This window comes from Aedes aegypti, chromosome 1 (assembly GCF_002204515.2).
Source record: "Aedes aegypti strain LVP_AGWG chromosome 1, AaegL5.0 Primary Assembly, whole genome shotgun sequence".
Taxonomy (NCBI): domain Eukaryota; kingdom Metazoa; phylum Arthropoda; class Insecta; order Diptera; family Culicidae; genus Aedes; species Aedes aegypti.
In genome coordinates this window covers 255,336,729-255,360,409 of record NC_035107.1, presented here as the reverse complement: position 1 = coordinate 255,360,409, position 23,681 = coordinate 255,336,729, and the positions used below count along the sequence as shown (strand labels likewise).

The following is a 23,681-nucleotide window of genomic DNA, read 5'->3' as shown; positions in this document are numbered from 1 at the left end:
TTCGAAATGTTGATGATCAATCTCACAAGAACCTTCCGAGGTTGATTTCAATTTATCACTTTCAGATTTTAGGATCTTTTTGTTTTTGCTTGCATTGGTATTTCTTACATGTTTCTTGTTTGCTTTCTATGCTGTTCATTTTCTTGAAAGTGCGCCGCTATTGATGTCACGTACATTGTTCTTGTGTCTTTGTGTGTGTTAGTGTCGAATCAAAATTGCCAACCAGATCCAAATGAAAGTATGGAAATTGACACAGAAGAAAGGTGATTCAAAACAATAAAAAAAATCTCTTTATAACTTTCCTGCTTGGTTAATTACAAAAATGAAAAATGGATTTGAAGTGAAGAGTGATATTTGTAAGAGCACAAAATAAATATGAAATGGAATAAAGTCAAAAAAATGCTGAATCATCGAACGACATTACAAAACAAAACTGTGAACATGGGAAAGGTCAGGGAATGTGCGAGGAAAGAACAAAAACTGCTGTACCCGTTGGACAAAGTCAGCGCGCGGAGTAGCAGAAGAGAATGCTTTGGTAACAGGGTCGAATGTGTATGTAAGTTGACATGAAGGCGGTATTAGTAACTTAAATGGACAAGAAACAATAATCTTAGTTGGCTGAACATAAAATGGCGTCTGGACAAAGTTGGCTTTGACTGTTGGTGGCTGTGTTTGGTGTATCTTTTCCTATACTTCTCTCTCTTGAATTTTCGCTTTATTGCTGCCTGCTATGAGGTTGTTGTTGGTGTCTCTTCTTCTAGGATCGAGTGACATTCTTTCCTCCTACTGGCTACTGGCGTGTTCTATCCATGGATGGCTCTCAGTTTTCGCTCATTTGAGTAGTGTGATTGGTGAAAATGATAACGAACGACGTTCTGATTCGAGGTCACCATTGTAAATGTTCTTTGCTTTTTAAATCAAGGGGGCTATAATCATCGCAGTTGTTTTGCTATCCGACGTTCTCTGTCTCTGGATAAGGTTTTTGTGTTGTTCTTCTATTTTGCTTGGGATCATTTGAAAAGGTTAGTTTGTTCTGCTTTGAGCATTTCTGCTTCTGTTTAGATAAGGAGATTAAAACTAGTCTGCTTTACTATGTTTAAGATTAAAATTCTGTGAATAATATATTATGCTTCTTTTGTTTTTGCGATTCCACATTTGTTTTGTTTTGCAGTTCAACTGTTTTGGACCACGTTCGCTAAACTAGATTCATGTTCAAAAATGAAAATTGAAAAAGGGTTTGTAGTTGTGTGTATGCAATAGGTTATGTAAGTTGTATGTTGCTTCACGTAGACGTATCGTTTTAAAATTAAACCTTGTAAAAATTAAATAAAAATAGTGTGTGGAGGCTTTTGGATAATTTAAAATTAATGAATTATTTGAATAAGGGAAGTTTTCTATTCGTTATAAACGGTAGAAGGTGGAAATCGTTCATGGGGTTCTGATTTACCTTTTCTGGAAACAGTTAATTTTTGCTTATTTTGCTGGGCAGGTTTCTTCTTGTATGAACTAAAAATAAGGTAATTTTATCTAAAATAATTAAAATTTACGTTATCAAAATACAATATAAAATAAAAAATATATAATTAACATAATAACTTCTCAATATATATTTTTATACAAATATTTTTTCGCATTCTCTGATTTTCACGTTTTTTGCCTTTATTTCGTCTCGATTAGTTCTGTCAGTGTTTGATTTTCTTTTCTTTCCTTTATTAGTAGCTTCTTCACAATAATTGTTCCGATCTTTTTTTTTCATTTCTCGGTATAGCGCGTACAATTAAGAATAACATCTAAAAGTTAATATTTATTTAATTAGGTTATTTTTTCCGCCGAACGTACGCGCTGAGTCCGTCCTGACAGTAGACCATTCTCGCCCAAGGCAACCGCAAGTGCCACCAACTGAATCGAAACATTTAACCAACAATGGTGAACAAAAACAAAGTACAGGTTATGGCTAAGAAAGATAACGATTAAAAGGTAACGAAAAAGAAGTAACTGAAAATTACTAGCTACAAATAGATAAACAAAGGTTAACGAGCTTTAGTTTTTGACAAAAACAGAAATCAAACAAAGAGGACTTCAATATTGTAGCTGGCAACACTGGCGTAGTTGTCATCGGTGGGCACGGCCTGCTGCCGTTCAGACCATGATTTGCACGTGTTTCGAAAACCTTTCTAGATCCGTTTCTGTCGACCTGGAAAACTTGTTTACAACTAAATTTATCGATTCACTTTTACAATCGTATTTCTCGGTTACATATTTTGTTTTGAGTTTTAGAACGTACACAAAAAAAATATTAAAAATAATGATTGAATATTGCATAATTTTACTTTCTTTCACTTTTAGCGTTTTATTTGCTTCTCTCTTTACAGGTTTCGACCGTGATTTTGACAGAAAAACAAATAGTTATCGAACGTTCCTAGCACACTATTTGAAAAAGGGGTTGACGAGTCTGCGTTTTGTCCTTCCGATTCGCGTCTGGCGTCCTCCGACATCAGAGTTGACCCTCCGCGTTCGCGCTTCTCAGAGATCTTGGCTCCTGTGCAAAATGGGCGGCTCTGGACGATCATTGCCGCCATCGTTGTCTTTGCATTCTCCAAACGGAAACGTTCTTCTTCTTGTTTTGCTTCTGCTCCTGCTCCTCCTAATCCTTCTTCTAAATAATTTGAAATAATTTTCATTCAGTCTTTTCTCCCACTTTTTAATTTGCTTGTTTGCTTCGGTTGTGTATCGCTCCTCTCGTGCCTTCTTCACCGTCTCTTGTTCGCTTTCCCGCTTGACGCTCTCTTCCCGTTCCGCTTTTAGTGTGTTTGCGTGTGGTAATTATGCTGTTTTGTTTCCTGTCGAGTGTAAATTTTGTTTAAGGCAGCTTTTTGGGGCACCATTCCAGTGTTTTCTGGCAAATTGAAAGTTAAATACCAAGGCGACTCGATCCCAGATCATGCTCAGCCTGTTTGTGGCGTTTTATTGGAGCCGAAACGTCGGCCTTTTTGCCTTCTTCGTCGCTTCCGGTCGCATGATTTTGCTTTTATTCTCTTACAACAAGGTCTAGTTTGCATTGAACGATTTCTGCTATTCTTCTATGGTTGTTCTTTTTTTTATAAGTTTGCTTTGAAATAATGTGTTTGAAATCAACAAATAACAAAGTTAACTAAACAAAACTTGATTTTAACTCCACTATAGTTCCAGCGCTAGGTAAATATATTTAGGTATTAAAAAGAACACTGTTGCGTATTCTCTGAAACAACTATTGTTTTTTGGAAAATTCGTGAAGCTTGCCATACATCAGTTTTACAGTGTTGCCAGTTTTCAGTTTAAATGATTATTATAAAAATTAACGTCTTGAACATAAGAATAATAACGACGCTACGACAGCGGTGAGCATTACGTGTTTACCTACTGAGTTTTTGCCGTCACTCCGTGTTTACCGCAATAAGTGTTGCCAGATAGGTTTAGTGAGACTACTTTCGCTTCCGACGTTCCAAAAGCTATGCCGATTTGGTACCGATAGTTATCCGAATATGATGCCTAAACTGTTCTTCTTTTTGCCTAAAACTGAACTAATTTCGATTAGTCTTTTCAAAGTTTAAATTTTTCGTGTTTCACACTGTTGTTCTTCAGGTTTAACCCAAACGTTTGTTCAATCACTACCGAATTTGTGTGTTTTTTTTTCATGCCGCACCGAAAATTTCGAATTTTGTCGCGTATCACTTCTGTTATTTTCGTTTTTTTCCTGCTTCATAGTTCTCTTTTTGAAAGATTTTTGATAATCACTGGTTTTGTTTCTCGCGTTCCGTCAAGCCAAATTGATAAATCTCTTTCCATCCCGAAGAGCCTAAATCCTACACATTCAAATTTTACAAGTTTTTTTTTCTCTTTTATACAATTGTTTCTTTTCTTTAGTTAATCACATTTCACCATATTAATTTTTATATACTTTTTTAAATGTTTGTTAATCTTCTTTATTCAAAATAAATCACTAGTATGTTTCTTATATTTTTGCTTGTTTTCTTTTTTTTATAATTTTCGAGAACCATCCAAATTGAATTTTCTTCTAATTTTTTCCCGTTATTACTAAATACACGATTTCGCACTTTCCGAAAGTTTATTTACACTTCTGCTTTGCCAAAGAGTCACCAAAATAAAAGTTTGCAATGTTTCTTCGAAACGTCATTTTTTTCCGAACACGATCACTTCCAAAACGATTATTTTCCCTTTTTCCTGTAATTTTGTTTCCCCTTCCTATTTTCGACATAATTTTGAAGCACGGTTAAACTTTCAATCTAACTAAATTTATTCACTTTGAGTTTGATTTTTTTTTGCTTGTGGTTTTTTAATCATATTTTTTCTTATTACGACTTAGGCATTGTTATAAGCAATTAGAAAATATTGGTAATAGTGTGGCAAATAAACGCCGAAGGAAACGTTCGCTTCCATCGAAGACAAAAACGAAAACTTATCACGTTCGCTTATCTACCCCGTAGCCCTTTCCTACGATAGGTTGCATGTGTGGCGGTGTGTTCGTGTGTATCACAACGTGTCGCTCCGTCGGTGTGTATGTGTGTATTTATGTTAATGAGCTTGTAAGCTTGTGTTGGTTTCGATTCCGCATCAATTCGAAACCCAAAGAAATCGAAACGAGTTCCAAATCAAATCGGCCTAATACGAGTTTTATCTTTTAAAGGTTACTTTTGCGATTCATAATCTCAAAGTTCCGAATGTTTGAATAATTTTAAAATCCTACAACTGTGTTGATTACATTACCGTATTCATTTGCTTTATGCTGATTTTGTTTAAATTTCTATATCTTAAATATTAAGAATCATGAAAGTTCAGTCATTTTTACCGTTTTCTTATTATTGTTTTCTTGATGATTAGCAAAAGATATTTGTTGTTGCTTTCTATACAGTTTAATTAGCGATCTAATCGTGTTTTATTCCATTATTAAAAGAAACTGTTAATCGTATAGTAGTAGTACGTTTGCAATTTAGAGTGTAGCTACGATTGTATTGGTGAGAGCTTTTCGCATTGGTTTTCTTATTTTTTTTTTCCGAGAATTTTGATAAACCAATAATCGCTACATAATTGTTTACTTGCTTTTTGTTTGCTTGTTTTAGATAATTCTACTAGTATTAGTAAAAATCGTAGCCTGGGCGATGATGACTGCGTTTTCCATACCATCAACCGTTGATGTCGATCCAGTGTGTGTGTGTTTATGTAAATGAGTGTGTTAGTGAAAAATTCCATTCGAAGTGAGTTTGTGTAAGTGTTTTAGTTGTTGATACGAGTTGCTGACGTTGTTGGTTTAACTCCACACCGAGTAGGTGCTGTCGGTGTACCACTGCTCCCCACCGTTGGTTCCGAGGGGCTGTTGGGGCAAAGGTTGGCTGCCCCAGTTATTACCAAGATTCCCTAATGCTGCTGCTGCAGCCGCTCCGTAGCGCCGTTTGATATCCCCTTGATTTTGGTGACCTCCGTCGAACTTACGTTTACCGATTGCTGCTGCTCGGCGGGAACGGAATGGTCAAATACGAAACGTAATCGGAAATTTGTTTCAGTGTCGAAGAGCACAGTTGAGAGCGGATTGTGGTGGAAGAGAAAAACAGAGAAAAGGAGAGATGAATTATGGCTGTTAGAACTTTTTTTTTATTTCAGCGATTAGTATATCTCTTTAAATCTATCCTGATTTATATCCCTGCTGATTTCATTTTTTCAAATTGCAATTTATCGATCTTTACTGCTAACACTTCTTCGGAAGTTGCATTCGATTGACTGTTATAATTTTCCAAATCTAAGCTGACGCCGCGCTTCTTCTGTAAATTTCTCGGATATCAGCAGACAAATTACATGTTAGTCAGTTTACATTTATGCGCAGCTCAATCCAATCAAAGCCTTGTTCTTTTCAGCAGCTTGCCTTTAAGAACTGCAGGCAAATCTGTTCGGCAGCTCTAAACGTTTCAAGTTTTCATTTGAATTAATGACAACTCTGGCAAAATTGTTTGCTCCGTCTCGGAAATCTCGTCAATCTAATAAACCACACTCAATTCTGATACTCACATTCATTACTTTTTTGACGAAATCAGAACGGTAGAATAATAAGGACCTAAAGCTCTGGTCCAATTTTAGTACCAAATGCTTAAGTTTAGGCTAGAAACACATGATAACTCGATTTTTAAAGGTTTCTCGTTTGCTTAGGTCCAAAAAACATTTTATTACGATTTATGTGATTTTGTCACACCCCTTAGTTTAAACTCAAATGTTTGGTGTATTATGTTTTTCGTGTCTCTACAAGAATGTTAGATAACAACAACTTCTGTTGTTGTTAAAAAGTCAAACCCTTATAGCGTTTTTGACGGCTAACCGAGACTCAGCTAACAAATTATCCGGTTGCTTAGCAACGAAGCACAATTTACTGATACTCGGCTTTTATTTCCCGAGATCCCAGTAAATTTGTTTGCTGACTACTCGGCTGTGCAGATCTCGGTTAAAATTAACCGAGATTCGTCATTCTCAATTAAATGTGCACATAGTCAAATGTGTCAAGGTTCAAATTTGGACTCATTTTTTAAATTAAAGTTTAAATGTGATATAACGATTATTTGAGCTGAAAAAATCGCAAAAGTAATTTGTTATGTGTGTACTGGCCAAAAATATTTGCCAAAAAAATAATATTTGTACCGAATATATGTCGGATGTTTGTGTAACGTGCACTGACAATAAGGATGTGTACTCCGCTATAATTCTTTTGTTCTCTTCACTTTTACTGCGAGCCCTGTGTTGGTGCTGTCTCACTCTCGCTCACGAGAAATTTGAAAACAAGGCTCGTAGTGAAATTCAAAAATGTTGAAAAATGCAAAACTTAATTGGCAAATAATAGGCAAACGGCAAGCATTGGACAAATGTCTGAAATGCCAAATAGCCAAATATTTGTACAATACCTATAGTGTATACTGAAGAAGAAACTTTCGTCTTTTGCAAGAATGTATTCCCGGAGCCAAAAACTACTGTGAGATCTTCTTCAGTAATACCGTTTTGACTTATACAACTGTAAAATCAAATGTATCTGATAGGCATAAATTTGTTGATATTTGTGAAAATTTTAATTTCTTTGCCAAACCTAAGTGTTAGCTGTTGAGTGTGCCGATATATTTTTTTTATTTAAGCACTTGTGTAGTATTGTGTTTACTTAAAAGTATGAAAAATCATTTTGATTCAAATGCTGAACACTCTTTTCATTCTATCTCATATTCCGAACACCTTGATTCAAATTCCGAATAGCACGATACAGAGTCTATGAATGGAGAGTTCGAATATATATTTTTTTTAGGACTGCTCGCATAAATTATTAAGCTATTTTTTAGACTAAAACACATAGTTAAAAGAAGTAGCTATGGAAACATCTTGACAGACGAACGTAATGATTGCAAGCATATGCTGGAATAAGGGCGTAAGTCGCATGATCGATTTCTCTTCATCGATGCTCTCTTCTGTGAATAATGGTGACAAGATGCAAGCATTTTTCACCTCAGGACGCCAGATTGCTTCGCTGCCAAGCGGTCTGAAGTGAAAAAATGCTGAAAAATTTGCATCTTGTCAATATTATTCACAGAAGAGAGGATCGATGAAGAGAAATCGATCATGTGACTTATGCCCTTATTCCAGCACACTTTGGATTGAAAGTCGAAAGCATTACTTATATTGACAGTTTAACGATAAACTTGCGACGATCGACGCGCCACCATATTTCATACAACGGAGGCTATTAAAACTAACTTGGAGGTGGTGATTTGGAGGTTATTTGGCAAGTTGGAGGTTAAAATCACCTCCAAACACTAGCGATTTTGCGGTAAGATGTTGACGTTTGATCACGAATTGGGGTTTTTAGTTTTAACACTGAGGATGTTCCCATCTGACATTTCGGAAGGGACACGGAAAACAAAATATATCCAATATTTGAGTTTATACCAAGGGGTGTGACAAAACTTTGGTTTTTGGGTTTAATCATTTAAAAATTTAGTAAACAAACAGAAGAGATTCAAATCATTTAAAATTTAGTAAAACAACTTAAACATTTGGTACTAAAATTGGGACAGGGCTTTAGGACCCTATTTGCATGCTTCACAGATGATATTGGTTTTGACGGTCGAACATTTGAAGAAGTATTATGTATCCGGTAGAAATTAAGACCAACATTTATTTAAAATTATTGGCCCCGAGTGTCGCAGCTAATATGTGAATAGTGCGCTGTGTTCATAAAAATCGTAAGAATGCAGCGCCACATTAAAAAACTGATTTCAAAATGCGACGAGTTGAGGCGCGTCGCGAGTCTCACTGGCGCGATCCGGTCTGGTGGCGGTGCGACAATGGTATATCCGTGTAGAGGTCTTTCTTCAACCTTGTGGTAACATTGATTTTTTGATTTTCTTTATTATAGAGGCGTTCAGCCTCAGGCGGGTTCACCTCTTAAGTAACATTGAAAAAGTCATGGTAAAGGTTTCTGTATGCGATTTCTGTAATAGTTCATCACGAAACTTATTTCAGTTGCGTAATGACTCATAACACAATGCTATTTCATTACACAACTGTTTTAAGAAGTTTCAAAATAATGGTTAATGCATCCGATGATTTCTGATATTTTGAAGTGGTAATTTACGAAATTGTTTTGCAATATCTCATCGTAATAGGCTGTTTTTCATCACGCCAATCTGTCATGAAACGGTCTACTTCCCTGTATTGATTAATGCTGTATCGTTATAGTAGATTACGCAACAAATTGCAGAATAATGATTTTTACAGAACGAGTCGTAAATTGTAAAAAATCGAGTTCTGCAACGAGTTACGTACAACATTTTTTGCAATTTCGTATAAGACCACTTGAGGGTATCAGAAATTATATCGGAATGCATTCATCATTATTTTACAATTTCTGAAAAATGGTTGTGTTATGATTCATTACGCAACTCAAAACAGTTGCGTAGTGAGAAAGCGTTGCGTAATGAATCATTACAGCACTGGTTTCAGTTGCGTAATGACTATTCCCGCACAGCATACATAAGTGCAGGAAAGTAGGCTGTTCCATGACAGGTAGGCGTGAAGAAAAACAGCCTATTACGATGAGAAATTGCAAAAAAGTTATTACACAACTACTATTTTGCTTCTATACCGAATCTACAGTGACAATTACCACACAGTGTCGTGGGACCAAGCAGACAGATTCCAGTTTCCAGATCGTCATGAAATTTAGGACAAGATCGGTCAGTTGAATATTAGCCATCAAAGCAAAAATGTTGCATCTGTAGAACGTCTATTACAGTTGACAGATGACTACACCCATCAAGTGTAGAACTCACCAATAAATACTTTTTCTACAACAAGAAAAAATGAAATCAGCAGAGACTCCTTTCAATTGTTAGTAATATATAATTTAGTATTCCGTAATAGTACAAAGTTAGTATCTAGCTTTCAAATCCTATCATTTCGCTCATTAAATAATAACAAATCTGCCGCAAGCCCTATCCATTGACATATTCAACATTGAATTTCTCTAACCTCTTGGATTTTTTTTAAACAATGTGTCTCCTTGAATTACTCATTTGAAACAAAATCTCCCGTAATTAATGAAAAACAATAGTTTGACCAAGATAAACCGAAACTCAAGTCTTGATGGGAATTAACGAATTGGAAAACAAAAAAGAGTGCCTAAAGTAATCCCTATCTGCCTTTTCTGAAAGCTGCTTCCGTTTCGCGAGCGATTTCTTGCTTCTTTCGGCGCAACGTTTCTTGTGCCTCGACTAATCTTGCTCTCTAGCGAAACGACGAGTAACCGTGCCTGTCCGGGCCGTCTCCGCTGTACGATTGGAACTTGATTTTTTCTTGAGGTCATGTAAAAATCGGAAAATTGGAAACGATGAAAATCAAACATCTGATCAACACAAAGAAAATAAATAATGTGCGTTGTTTCACTGCCGAAGCTTCGTCTCGGTGTGTGTGTGTTGTTACGATCGAGCTAAATTTATAGTGTATAATGTCGTTTTGAAAGCGGATTTTCAAATTTCAAAATGTCGCTCGTCTTACGGCCGGTGTCCTCTACTGTCCTCAAGACGGATGAAAAGAAAAATACCTTTTATTTCCACAAAGAGAATTGGATACAGATATAAATGGGAAGCTAGAGAACAAAGATTTCTTACTACAACAAAACCGAAGACACTCAAAACTACTAAGTTGACGTCAATGGTAAACAATCAGAGTGAACATTTAAAACTAACACAAACAGGGATTCGTTTCCGGTGGGAATGTAAACATAAAACTATGATAAACTGGACAAGAAAATTTTGTAGGCACTTACCTGGAAAGAAGGACGGATCGTGTGTTCTTGACAAACTCGGTCTGTTTGTATTTTGGTTTTATTTTCGCTAATAGTTACATACAAATATGAAGGGATGTGGCCAATTGAGTTTAAAATAAAAACGAAAGAAAAACAACTGAGAGGAAACAAACTAAACAACGAAAACAAAATAGACCGGACAAAGACAGTCCCAAACTGAGGATCAACATTTATAGCGTACTGCATCCAAATCCAAAGTGAAAATAAAATCGTACTTTCTTTCTGACGACTATCATTCGTTGCACTTCGGAGCCGACTTGAAACGAATGCCACCGAATAAAGAAGAAATGTTGTGTCAAATTTGAAACAAAAAATACACATATATTTTGATTCACTTGTTGTTGTAGGCTAGTGCGCGTTTTGCTCACGTGGAAAATAGTTGAAAAAAATAAAATAAAGTAAATCCTTCTCGATCAATGCTAAAGTCGCACAAAAAGCTTTGTGTTTATTTTCATTTTTTTTATTAATCATCTTTATTTTATCTCTCTTTGTTATCTAACCTAAGTTTTGCGAAGTGTATGCATATGATTTATTTTCTCTTTTCTCTAAATAATAGGGGACACAAATAATAGAATAGAGGGGGACAAGGGAGTTACTTAAAACAAAGGAAAAATCCCTTCTCACTACTTATTACCGATACTATATAAACATGTTTAATTCTCCTTCCAGTTTCGTTAGATAGACCCTAATGGCTACTACGCTCAATTAATAAGGCATTTCGTTCTTTTTTGTTTGTTTGTGTACGCTACATATTTCCTAAACGTCAAAATTTTTCCCCTAATAAAAATTGCGCAAACGAATCGATTAGTATTTTTAGACGGTTGGCCGAAATTGTCAACTTGATTGGTCAACTTCCCTTTTTTTCGTGTTGGATAGGATCAGAACACTGACTGGTGGTGCGATTTTTTCAATTGACTGATTTGGTTGTTGTTTATTATTTTGACGGAAATGATCTGCTACTGGCGGATAAATAGAGACACGGTTGTTTGGTTTCCGAGCAACAGAAGAAACCACCCGGCGTTGCATTGGTTGCTCGGTTTTCACGGTTTTTAACGTGATGCTTGCGGAAACAAAATGAAGGAAAGCTGGCATGGCGGTGCAGGATTTTGGGTTCACCGAATGATGGATGCGTCTCTGTGGGTATGATCGTATGCGAGTGTTCGTGTGTGTTGGTGACGGAACAAATGAGCATGTGTTCTGCTGTTAGTCGGGTTATTAAAAAATGTTTGCTTCAATGTTGGCAATTTGGAAAATATATGCTTCATGTTAGACTAGAATCCATTGGATAAGCTTAGCACTGGGAAGATAGCGAGCGATTTCGGTAGATCGGCGCTCGATGGTTATTCACTAGAGCTAGAGAAGGATTACAACGAGTTGAGAGAGGAGATCTTACACTAGAATTTAGTCGATAATATTAATTTAATAACAAGAAAAACTAAAGAAAGTTCAACAAAAACGAAATAAGTGAAAACTGCAAAATAACTAGGGCGAAAACAGACTTAATAAATTCATATCTTCTCAATTTTCAGTTCTTCTCAACGTGTCGTTCTCGATTCATAGGGTAAAAAGAGATGTTGATATTTTTTGTTTTAAATACTAATCGATTCATCGTCAAAACAACTTGCTTCTAACATTGATCATTGCTTCATTCCTTTTTTCTTTACTGTAGCTTCATAGTACGGCCCTCGACACATAAAAATAAACAATTACACTATAGACTTGGACTACTAATTTGTGTGTGCATATGTGACACCTTACGCACTACGGGTTAACTTAAGTATAATCTACATATTTATTCTCATTCGATTTTTTTTTCTCGTTTGTATATTTTCAGTTATACAATGCTAAATTTGTGTTACAATAGATGATATATCAGGTTTACAAATGTGTTTTCTTCTATTCGCTAGTGTTAGAGTAAATAAACGTATAAAATGTAAAATATAAACGTTATTCTTAAAAGATAAAATTGCTCAAGAGTGCTGAAGTGACGCTCGGCAAAAGCCGCTTCGGAACGATGTCGGCTTACTTTATGGGCAAGCCGACGAGTCCAGTGAGCGTATTCGCGAACTCTCGCTTCGGCGATCCGATGCGCGAAACAAAAGTAAAATAAACGATAAACAAGTGCACGATCAGCGGCACAGTGTGCTATGATCGTGCCACCTTCCTGCCTCTTTTGTTCCATGCCGCCTGCTACGCTCAGACGGATTCTATCAACAATTTCCTTTGCTTCTACTACTGCACCTATACGATCCTCCTCATCGTGTACAAATATCAACAGACTCCTAACAACGTAACGCCTACAAAATACATCTCATTTCGCAATTGTTTCCTACTTTTGACTCTTTTGTTTGTGTCCTTTTAATGCTTGTTTTGCTTTTCATTTCCTTTATATCCTTTTCTGCTATTATCACTCGGTTAGTTGATTTTTTTTTCGATTTTTTTTCGTTTGTTTTCAAATTATAAAATTATCAGAGAAAAACAAAAAAAAGTAGAACAGAGAAATCAAAGCTGGCCGTCCTCACCTGGTATATTTGGTAGCGTTATGACGTGGCACCCAGCGCCCTTGAGAGTGAGACCCATCCCACAGACCACCACCGCCGCCCCGACTGGTACCGGAGCCCCCACGGTCCCTCGATGACCCAGCAGGACCCCCGGGCGGTTGCTGTTGCCACGGTGCCCAACGATTCGGCCACGTGCTGTGATTCCACGTCCATGACCAACCCCCTGTGTGATCAATTCGATTTGAGTGTGTATGTATGTGCGTGTTTGTGCGCGTGAGTTCATAGTTTCCATTGTTGATATCGTTGTTGTCGTCGTCGTCGGTGTCATTGAGTTTGGCAACGCGTTCATTCGGGTAACGCGACAATGACCGACAATACCCGAATCGTTTCGTTTTTTTATGGTTCGTGTTTTCATACGAACGGGCGTTCGGCAAATTCAGTTTGATAACGATTGATGGGTGGTAAGTGTTTGTGTGTGATTGAATTGCGTGATCGATTTGAGAACGCGCATCATCGGTACAATAGAAATGAAAATAAAAGAGAAAACATAAGAAAAAAGAAAAGCGAATAACGCGTTAGAAATTGTTAATTCCATTCATCAATGGATATAAATCATAAAAAATCCTAAAACTTAAAGTGAAAGTTCTTCTTTTCTTCTAAGGGCTAACCGGAACGTAATTATACATTAAATCGCCTAACAACTTGTTTCTCTATCGATAGACTTCTTAGTAAGGGTACATGTTTATTTTCGTTTCTTGTATGAAAATTGAGAAGAATTACTGAAAAGTATTGAGCAGCTCGGTGCAAATACCCCTAAGAACTCCGTTTCGTTATTTTTTCGTTTTATTAAGTTTCACTTTCTAGAAATTAGAGGGTGTCAGTTTTGAAACAGTTAGTTGCATGAAAAAGAGTGAAAGTTGCGTTACGTATGAACGATGTGTTAGGTTGAGTCGTTAATCCGATTTGATATATAATTAGCAAATGAAAAGATAAGACTGTTCTCCTAATGGGTTTCGTTGTTGGTAGATAAACACTGCAATCATGGCCAAAACAGAATATAAAACAGTTCCGAAACAATGAGTCAGAAAAAGATGTGATGAACAAAAGCCGAAACATTCAGAACGGGAGAGGTGTTAGAACGTTGAACAAGAACTGTTAGTACGAATTGATGCTGAAATAATTAAAGCGATGGAATAAAGCGTGTTGTGAATAACTAAAATAAGCGATAACTAAAAAGCATAAATAAGCAAATAAAAAGCGTTAAACATAAGCTACGGTGGCCACCTTTTAAAATACCTTTATTCCCTAGAACGGTCCTAGTAACTGATTAACTAAAGCAGAATGATACTGAAACCTAGACTAAATTCGAAAATAAAATACGAACAAACCAAGTAACCTTTTGCTCTCAAACAAGTTTCCGTAGTTTCGAACCGACCACGTTGTTCCTAGCGGCCGCCGCCGCAGCAGCAGCTGCTGCCGCCGCCACTGAATGGTGATGTGGATGATGATGGTGGTGGTGAGAGTACGAGTGATGATGATGATGATGGTGGTGAGACGGTCCACTACTACTGCCGGCACCTACGCCGCTACCACTGGGACCGCCTCCTCCGGGACCCGTATTGCTACCCTGACCGTGATGATGGTGGTGGCCGTGATGGCTTGACGAGGAACCCGCGACGGCAGCCGCTGCAGCGGCGGCAGCAGCTGCCGCAGCCGCGGCTGCCGTCGCCGCACTAGGCGGATAGTCAAAGTAATAATCGTCGCCTCGGTAGTAGTCATCGTAGAATGGCGGATCGGCGAAGCCACCGCTTCCGCCGCCGCGATGCGGATAATCCGCGTACCCGTAATAGTCGTAATCAAAATCTACGGTACCAGTTGCCGGATTGGTTTTACACGGTCAGAGCAACCCAAGCAGAAAACCCCGATCCGATTCGAAATGAGTGTGCCGGTTAGGTTTTCGAGTTTATACCGTGTTTTATGAGTTGCGAACAGATGGCGCAGCGGTCGGGGTTTGTGAGTCGCGTCGATGCCGCCATTTTGTGGTTGCGCGCGATTTTGAGTGTGTGCCAGCGAGGAAAAGAAGAGAAGATAGAACCAACAAATGCGCTCAATCAAAACATCATGAAGTGCGGTACGGGTTTTGTCTCGACGGTTGCCTAAACTGGGTCCTAGAAATGTAAATTTTGGGTTTTTTTGGTTTCAAAAGGTTTGTTTTTGGTGAATTTTGAATTTCGAACTACTTTCACGATGTTTTACTGGGGGTGACTTCAACTTGGTTGCATTTGTGCAGTACTATTGGTAAGCACTAGACTAGACTAGACATCATGTCAAAAGTGTGAATTGGAAATTTGGATTTCTCTTCTCCCACATGGTCACCGAAAGGGGGTACGGGGGGCGTACGGACGGGGGGTTTCGCTCGGTTTGTGGCCAATTCGGTGGTGAACTTTACCAGAAAATTATAAATAAATTAACAGAAGAGTACTGCTCTGAACGGATGACAAACGAAAAAATGTAAACTACTAGGGGTAGTAATGTTCTACGAGAACAACAAAATATGCCACAAAACATATAGGATGATAGCACAAATAGTTTAACGGTAAATGTTGCAGTCGGTTACAGGGTTTGACCTGCCGAGAATGGAAGGACACGATACTTACCGCGTGCGGGAGAATTGTTAATGTTTTAGCATTGATTTGTATGTCCGGAAGGGAAAGTTATGAGGCTTTTTTACTTTTAAATACTATTGCTGTGTGGAAGGTACCTTACTGTCATTAAGTGAATGACAAATTTGATTTGAGCAAACTTTGTAAAGTGGCAACCGAAACAACATCCAACATTGCAATTGGGTCCTAAACTGCCCATAACTGCATAACAGTCACATTCGACATTTTTGACAAATTGGAATTAATACCATGAAGCGTCATTAAATGATAAATACTTTCGTTCAACTTAATTAAATCTGTGATATTGTTCTAGAAAATTCGAAAAAAATAACAAGTTGTTTTGTAACATTGGTAATTATAACCGCATAACAGTCACATTGAGATTATAAATGTGCCTCGTAATGTAAAAGCAATGAAATTTCTATCAGAATTATTTTCTGACTATTCACCTAGGATGCGATATGAGTTGTACAAAATATCAGCCTCAAATAAGCACTTTTGAGTTCCCGGTTTTTTTTTTTAATTTTAGTTTCCTCCTATACTGCGATAAAATGCACACTTGATTTTCCATTTACTCAATGCCTACTTTTGTCGAATGTTACAAATATGCAATTATGGGCAGTAAAGCCCTGTCCCAATTTTAGTACCAAACGCTCAAGTTTAGGCCAAAAACACAAGGTTACTCATTTTTTAAATGGTTTTAGTTGGTTCAAGTCAAAAAAAAAACATTTTTCTCCGGTTCTTGGGATTTTGTCACACCCCTTGGAGCCCATTCACAAATTTCATAACTCTGAAGGGGGAGGGTGGGTGTGCTTAAGATGTTACAGCTCATATAAAATTTCAAAAATATTCATACAAAATGCGTTACAAGGGGGTGGGTGAGTGTCAAAAATGGTCATTTTTGGCGTTGTAAAATTTGTGAATAAACCCTTGGTTTTAACTTAAAATTTTGGGTGCATTTTGTTTTCCGTGTAGCATCCATCCGAAATGTCAGATAGGAACAACACCAGTGTTAAAAAAAGGTAATAGAGAAACCCCCGTGGCGTTTTTTCGGCTCAAACGTCAAACATGGTCCAAAGTGTCAGGGTTAAAATATGGACCCATTTTTTAAATTGAAGTTTAAATATGATGTAGCCATTATTTGAGCGGAAAAAATTTCCAAAGTAGTAGCGGTCTATCGAGTTATTCAACTATTTTAGGACCCTATTAATGAAAAAACGCTTTGTAGCATTCAAAAAACCCCACTGCCCAAGTGGATCAAAAGTGCCAAGAATAGGATCCGGCTCCCTATCATGTGTAACAGAGAAAAGCGTTTTGGATCATTAACATAACCAAAACGGCCTCCATGGAAAGCATAGCTAGCGCCACCGTAGCCTTGTGTGTTTGACAGAACAGCAATGCTATCACAACGTTAAATCCCATATACAGTGGCGCCTTTGTTTTGTTGCGGTGAGCACTTGCAAAAACTACCTTCAATAAGCCATTTTACGAGACAGTCGGTTGACTTTTTCTGGCGGGCTGCTCATTGTTATTGTTTTATAAACAAGCATGATATGTGAATTGCGCTGGTAATGTTTTTGTTGGTTGTGAAATTTTCGCCTTTTTCTGGCTATTTTTCTACGCGGTTACATGTCTGATGTTGCCAGTAAATAAAATAAATTCTTCCCTGGGGGTCATGCACAAATTACGTCACGCTCCAAGGGGGGGGGGGAGGTGGTCAAGCCAAGCGTGACAAGCCTTACAAAATTTTCGGCGGGCTCATACAAAAAGTGTGACAAAGGGGGGGGAGGGTGTCGAAAAAGTTGAAATTTAGCGTGACATAATTTGTGTACCATCCCCTGCCTGCTGATTTTAATTTTACTGGGAAAGATTGAAAATCTCGTTGAACGCCATTAATGAATGAGCTCCTCCTAAATGTGGCGCTAGAAGAAACGTAAATAAATGGGCCCGCCAGTAAGTTTCAAAGCTGGTAAACAAACAAAAAACGTATCATAAAATGGCTTATGATCCATTGGTATTCAATAAAGCGAAGTATGGACTTGAAAAGTAAAGCACTCAAGTAAAATATTTAGACAGCTGATTCAGAGTGAGCAAAATGTCTCTTTTAGTGGCTGAATAATTGAGCAACACATTTTCCGTGCGGAAAAGTGACAGTTCCATTTGATTTGCATGGCAGGCGTTACCGACGTTATGAAATCTGCTGTACTTCTCAGCAACTAACAGCTCAAGTACTTTTGATAGCGGAATCATTCCTTGACCGTTTCTCGTCCTACCCTTTTGCACAGTACTTATGACCAGCGCGTCAGCCATAAGGCAAGGACTGTTTTCAGCGACCGATAAAGTTGAATAAGTTGAAATTGTTACGAAACGCAGTACCAAGAGGTTATTGTCATACCTTGTGGTAACGACGTAAAATAATGGCACCAAATAATGCGAACAGTAATTAAAATGCTTTTCAACTGAAATTTAGGGATAATTGATTTATAACACTAGCTTGAATGACACTAGGCCGAACGACACTAGTCCGAATTGTACGTGCTCGAATATCCTTAGATCGAATATGAGCAGCTCGAATGCAACTGTCGTTGCAGCGAGAGAACAATATCTCTTTCGAAAGAGCAACAATTTCATCTGACCCTCTGTTAGTCGTAGCACCAAAGGTATAAGCCAATCTGACGTTTAATCACCTTTCTCTTTCATGCACACGCACGCATATGGATTGTTTTCATACGGAAACCGTTTCCGTATGAAAACTACAAACAAAAAATCCCATATGATCTTGTTGCTGGAAAGAGAAGGGTGAGAGAGCCTTATAGACCAATCCAATCTTCTTGGTTTGCTGTGAGAACTGTCAAAACATTACTTTTGTTTGTTGTAAGAATGTAAACATAAACAGAATTGCTGCCGAGCATTCACTTTCTTGTCGGACTGACAAGCTCAAGTGACGTCAAACAAACTTCGATACGTTTTCATTCTTAGAAAACGACTTGTGTAAGATTGATCGTGCGTTGGTATTCGTGGCACTTTGCTTGTAGACCTCTATACTACAAGGTGATAATTTTGGCCGATATTTGAAAGGAAAAAAAAACACTGATTAAATATAATATCATTCTCGCGAAGAATAAACTATGTTCATCATTCTGCCAAGTGGTATCCGGGCCAATGTTGCTATCAGGCTTGCGACATTCATGCAAGTGTCTTTCAGGAAAATCTGTGATAATTCTACATCATTACCCCGAAAGTTACTTTCACGAATGCCAGTAGCCGAAAGTAACATTAGCTCGAATGCCACTTGCTTGAATGCTGGCCCAATAGAGTAATTTACGGCTTCGTCTACTATCGGCATCCGAATTTCAAACGCCAAATACTCAATGTTTTCCTATCAAACCACAGCAATGAAAACATTCAGATGATTCCTTGTTCTGTCAGCTTGCCGCTAACGCGATTTGCGAGACTGAACAAACAATACCGCCAGAGATGTCATCAATTCAAATGGAGACACCTCAAAATGCTGCCGTACAGATTCGTCTGCAGTTCTTATGGGAAAGCTGCCGAAGAGAATGAGGCTGCCGACAGTAGTCACACTGACAAGTGATGTTCAAAGCGTTGTAAAAACGTTTCTTAAAAGCTTTTATCAAGTCTGTCGGTGTGAATCGATAGAGGATTGAGCAGCACATAAATGTAAACAAATAAAAACGTAATTTGTCTGCTGATATCCGAGAAAATTACAAAAGAAGCGCGGCATCGGCTTACCCTGCCGAGAATACGTAAATTCCCCTAGTAATTCTTCGTAAAAATACGGAAACTGCAAGAGACGTCCTCTGGTGAAGGTATCTTCAACTATGAGTCTCAGAATGTGGCGCAGCGTTGAGAATCCAGCCAAATTGACCGAAGCTGAACAGTGTCCAAGTAGAAGTAAGGGGTTTTGACTTCGCTAAGCTTGGACTTGGACACATTTTTCAGGAAAATCTCATATAGGTCAGTTTTTATCCATAGCTGATTATGATCTGACTCGACAAAATATAAAATGTTTCAACATCTAGGGCATTTAGCTAGAAATTAGGGGTCATGCACAAATTACGTCACGCTCCGAGGGGGGAAGGGGGTCAAGCCAAGCGTGACAAGCCTTACAAAAATTTCGGAGGACTCAAACAAAAAACGTGACAAAGAGGGGAGGGGTGGGTGGGGGGTAGGTGTTTCAAAAAAGTTGAAATTTAGCGTGACATAATTTGTGTACCATCCCTTACTGAAAATGCTAAACATATTGTGTCTACTGCAGATGAACCGTATCCCTTCAATGTTATTTACGTGGCCATCGTCGTTTTGAATAATCGAAAACGTGAACAACTAATTACTTCAATCTAGTCTATTTACCATGACTTTTCACCGAACATACAAATCAATTACCCCATTTGCGCATCTTGTATCTCGACCGAGAGTAACATTTTGCTTTGCTCTAACCGCTAGCCAAAAACGACTTCCCGTGTAAGCGACGAACCTCGAAGTTGTCCGAAGGTTCCCATCCGTTTCCTTTTTTCGGTTGAATAATGGCCTTATGGAAATTAAATGGCACGAAAATAGTCCACTCGTTCAAAACAAAGGAAACCCCCTTCCTTGTTGGGAGATTGGCGGACAGGAAACTTTGGCTGTGTAGGAAAACTTTGCTAAACTACTTTTACCGGAGCCGGAATTGCATGCTACGATCCCATATACCTGCACCACTAGCTAGAGAATGGATGTTAAGCTACGGAAGTTTCTACGGAAAGTTGCACTATTGCTACTGGATGGAGAGAAATTACACTGAACGCGTAACAATTGGGAATGACTTGTTGTGGTTAACGGGGGTGGGGGTCAAAGATGGAATGTGTGGTTAGATGAGAGGGTTATCCATTAAAAAAACATATATGAGGTAGTCTACATAAAACAAAGCCGAAACAAACTAAATGAAAGTTACAGTAATTACTATCGATCTGTTTTGCGTACGCTCGGTTTCTAGCTGCTGCTATTATTCTAGAGTTGTATTATTATTACGAGGGGATGCGCTCTGGAGTTTTGCCTACAGTTCAACGGAACAGGGGTAAAATCAGAAACCTTTTTTTTTTACCGCGGTTTTTGATTTTTAATTGATTCTATTTTTTTGCCGAGCTCTTCGCTCTTTTCAATATAGGTCAAAAATCCTGTTGTTCAGTGACGTGGGTGGTAAGGAGTGAGGCATAGTTTTGCCATATGATACGGTGGGGACAAGGTATTATGTGTGGAAAATTTTGAAATGTTTTCTTTTCGATTGGAGTGGGTTTTGTTTTTTCTCTGTTGATTTTTTTGATTCATTTTCAAGATAATAAACAACAACATTTTTACAGAATATGAACAGAAAAAAGTCAATTGAAAAATCATGCAGTGTCTTTCCTTTGATTCTTTTGATTTTTATTTGAGTCAATCATTTTTCTATTCTGACGTTGACTCTCGCGACGGAATCTCAAAACGGTTTTGGATAGAATACCTAGTAATATCATATATTTTTATCAGAGTGCGATAAAATTACCGACGAAATCAAATCCTACATGCACTGAAGGAAGAACTTAGAACAGTAAAATGGAAATAAAAACTAATTCGTAACAGAAAACGGAAATTTTCCTAACCAAGTTAAATGATAAAACACGAACGAAAAGAATTTGTAACTTTCCAATTTCCGGTGTAGAGAGAAGATACGTTTTGTCTGATTTCTGATTCGCTATACACTCTAGTCTGACTGTACTTAAGAATTCGATTGTCGAGATGCCACTTGGGCCACTTGCAATTTACATGTATAGGACTACACATAGATAATCTGGTTCAGTTGGTGGAATAACAATTCTGTTCCGTATTTTTCTCTAATTGTATCACAATTCATCTACATATCGGACACTCTGCCTTTCACGGGATAATCGTGAAACTGAGGCAGACAACGTTCATATATTGCAAACCGGGAAGAACGTAGGTAAGATAGAAAGAATAAAACGTGTTCACTTACCGTAGTCGCCACGGCTCATCGGACCACGCATTGGAGCTCCTCGGGGACCACTGGCGCCGCTTGGAATTCGCATCGGCGGCATTGCACTTGGCATCATACCGGCATGCTGGGGCGACATGCTGTAGGGAGGAACGAATTCACTAAATATTAGCATGGTTTTAGCTACTGTTCTATAACTTCGCCGAGCAGAGGGCAATGGAAAACGTGTATAACAGTTATATAAATTTAGATTGATTATTCGCCAAAAAAGGGGGAAAATCTTTTTATGTTTTTTTTTATCATTACCCAACAATTCCCATCCTGGACGTCAAAAACTGGTTCATGCGCCTTTCCCGGGCTCGAAGGATTTCCTCTTTCTTCTTCTTGTCGGACGGAGGTTTCGCTAGGGACACCTGTAAGCAAATGTATTTCCATTGTAGTCATCTCACCCTCGCGAAACGTGTTGAAAAAACTAACACAAACCTCCAAGTTAGAGCCTCCCAGATCCTTGCCGTCTAGCTCCTTCATCGCGTTGACCGCGTGGTCACGATCCTCGAAATGAATAAACGCGTAGTCTTTGATTTTCTTCACTCGTTCAACTTTGCCAAACTGTTCGAAACTTTCCTGTTGTAGAGAATCGATAGGAAAAAAACAAACAAACAAGCATTAAAACTTCTGATCACAATTCGGCACATCCGGCAACACTTACCTTCAACTTTTCTTCGCTGGTGTCCTGTGTCAGATTGCGCACGTATAATACTTTAACCTTGCTCATCGTCTGTTCATCTGGTTCTTCCTGGGGGTCCGCCCAGTCCACTATTATATCACAACCCCACACCTGAAAGAAGGGACAGCGAAACGTCAAAATTGAACAACCGATTTGGCAACACTTGGACTCACCTTTATCCTTCCGGTTCCGAGTCGCCGCTTCGCTAGCGAAGCCGCTTTGTGTGATTCGTACTCGAGGAAGCAGAATCCTCGGTTCTTCTTCTTGTCGTCCGGGGAGCTGTAGATTATCACTTCCATTAGGCCGGCTGTTCGGATTGTGTGTGCGTGGTGCGACAAAGCGGAGAAGCAACGCAAGTAAGGGCAAAAGTAAGAAAAGACATCATGTTAGTACTTTTCAAAGTTCGCTAAACTTCTAAATCCTTACAAAGCTAGATAACTGTTTCACACTAACTTAATTTTATCATACGATTGGTCAATCAGAACCAATTCAACTCACTGGATGCCGATTGCTTTATGTTTGTCAACATAATTTAGCCGGGTCCTGTTTATAACTAGAACGCAAGGAATCGAACAAAAGCTCAATTCATCGAAATTTAGTAACCGGTGTTAGTTTCGATTCTGAGGTCCGAAAAAAATACTGTATCAAATCCAATTTCAGTGCCAAACTGCTTTTGTTCCTGTTCTTCTGATTGTTGTGCAAGATTTTAGCCGAGTTTCCGGCAACACTGCCGTATGACAGTTATCACGTGTTTAACAATTAAGATCTAAGCACTCAATTTCAAAGGGGTTTCATCATTCCTGTTGCAAAGCACAAGTTGTAACACAATGGAGGAGTTGGGGGATCAGAGAGGATTGCAGAGGGTTGATTATTTACACTTCTGGGGCCGTTGTTTACAAACATAATTAATTTAAAATCGGTCGATGTTCGGACACTGGTAAGTGTGTTCCAACTTCAAATGGTGCTGTTTATATACACATAATCATTGGTTTACATGGGCCCTGGGATCCACCACTCCGAAGGATTACGCTAAAGGACATTCTCCAGTCATTACATATTCGAGAGATCAACTTCCACTCTTGTACTCGGTAAGGCCAATCACGCCAAATCGTTATCGTTCCCAATTGGTTCCAGATAGGCCGAAAATAGAATCCTGCGATATTCGCGGTGCGCGCACACACAAGTTTCTTACTGGTAATGTATTCAAGTTCTGATTTTTATACACAGCGGTACACAAACATTTATAGATAGAGAAAGTAAAAAGATAGGAAAGAGCAAATAGAGATTCTGGGGTTGGTGGTAGTGGTTGGTGTATGTAAATCCGATTGAAAGAGAGGCCTAATCATTTTGAAATGGATGCATTTTACATTGTACACCGTCCAATGGGAAATCGTTGGGAAGGCCATTCGATTTGACA

The 23,681-nt window shown here is 38.3% G+C and overlaps 1 protein-coding gene across 29 annotated transcripts in view; it reads right to left on the bottom strand.

Annotated features, from left to right (window-relative positions):
* The window catches only part of LOC5576362 (heterogeneous nuclear ribonucleoprotein R), a 95,418-nt gene continuing 71,737 nt past the window's right edge, over window positions 1–23,681 (bottom strand). For 9 of the 29 annotated variants that reach the window (XM_021837577.1, XM_021837578.1, XM_021837581.1 and 6 more), the window contains 6 exons: window positions 22,438–22,571; window positions 22,247–22,375; window positions 22,015–22,161; window positions 21,844–21,950; window positions 21,559–21,698; window positions 13,190–14,748 (listed from right to left, as the gene is read on the bottom strand). In XM_021837577.1, the coding sequence (XP_021693269.1) occupies window positions 14,291–14,748; window positions 21,559–21,698; window positions 21,844–21,950; window positions 22,015–22,161; window positions 22,247–22,375; window positions 22,438–22,571 (1,115 nt within the window). In that variant the 3' untranslated portion in view covers window positions 13,190–14,290. Of the gene's footprint in view, window positions 5,503–9,398; window positions 9,873–12,906; window positions 13,109–13,189; window positions 14,749–21,558; window positions 21,699–21,843; window positions 21,951–22,014; window positions 22,162–22,246; window positions 22,376–22,437; window positions 22,572–23,681 lie in introns of those variants that run through there. The other 20 variants (XM_021837594.1, XM_021837593.1, XM_021837595.1 and 17 more) reach the window with 6 other exon arrangements.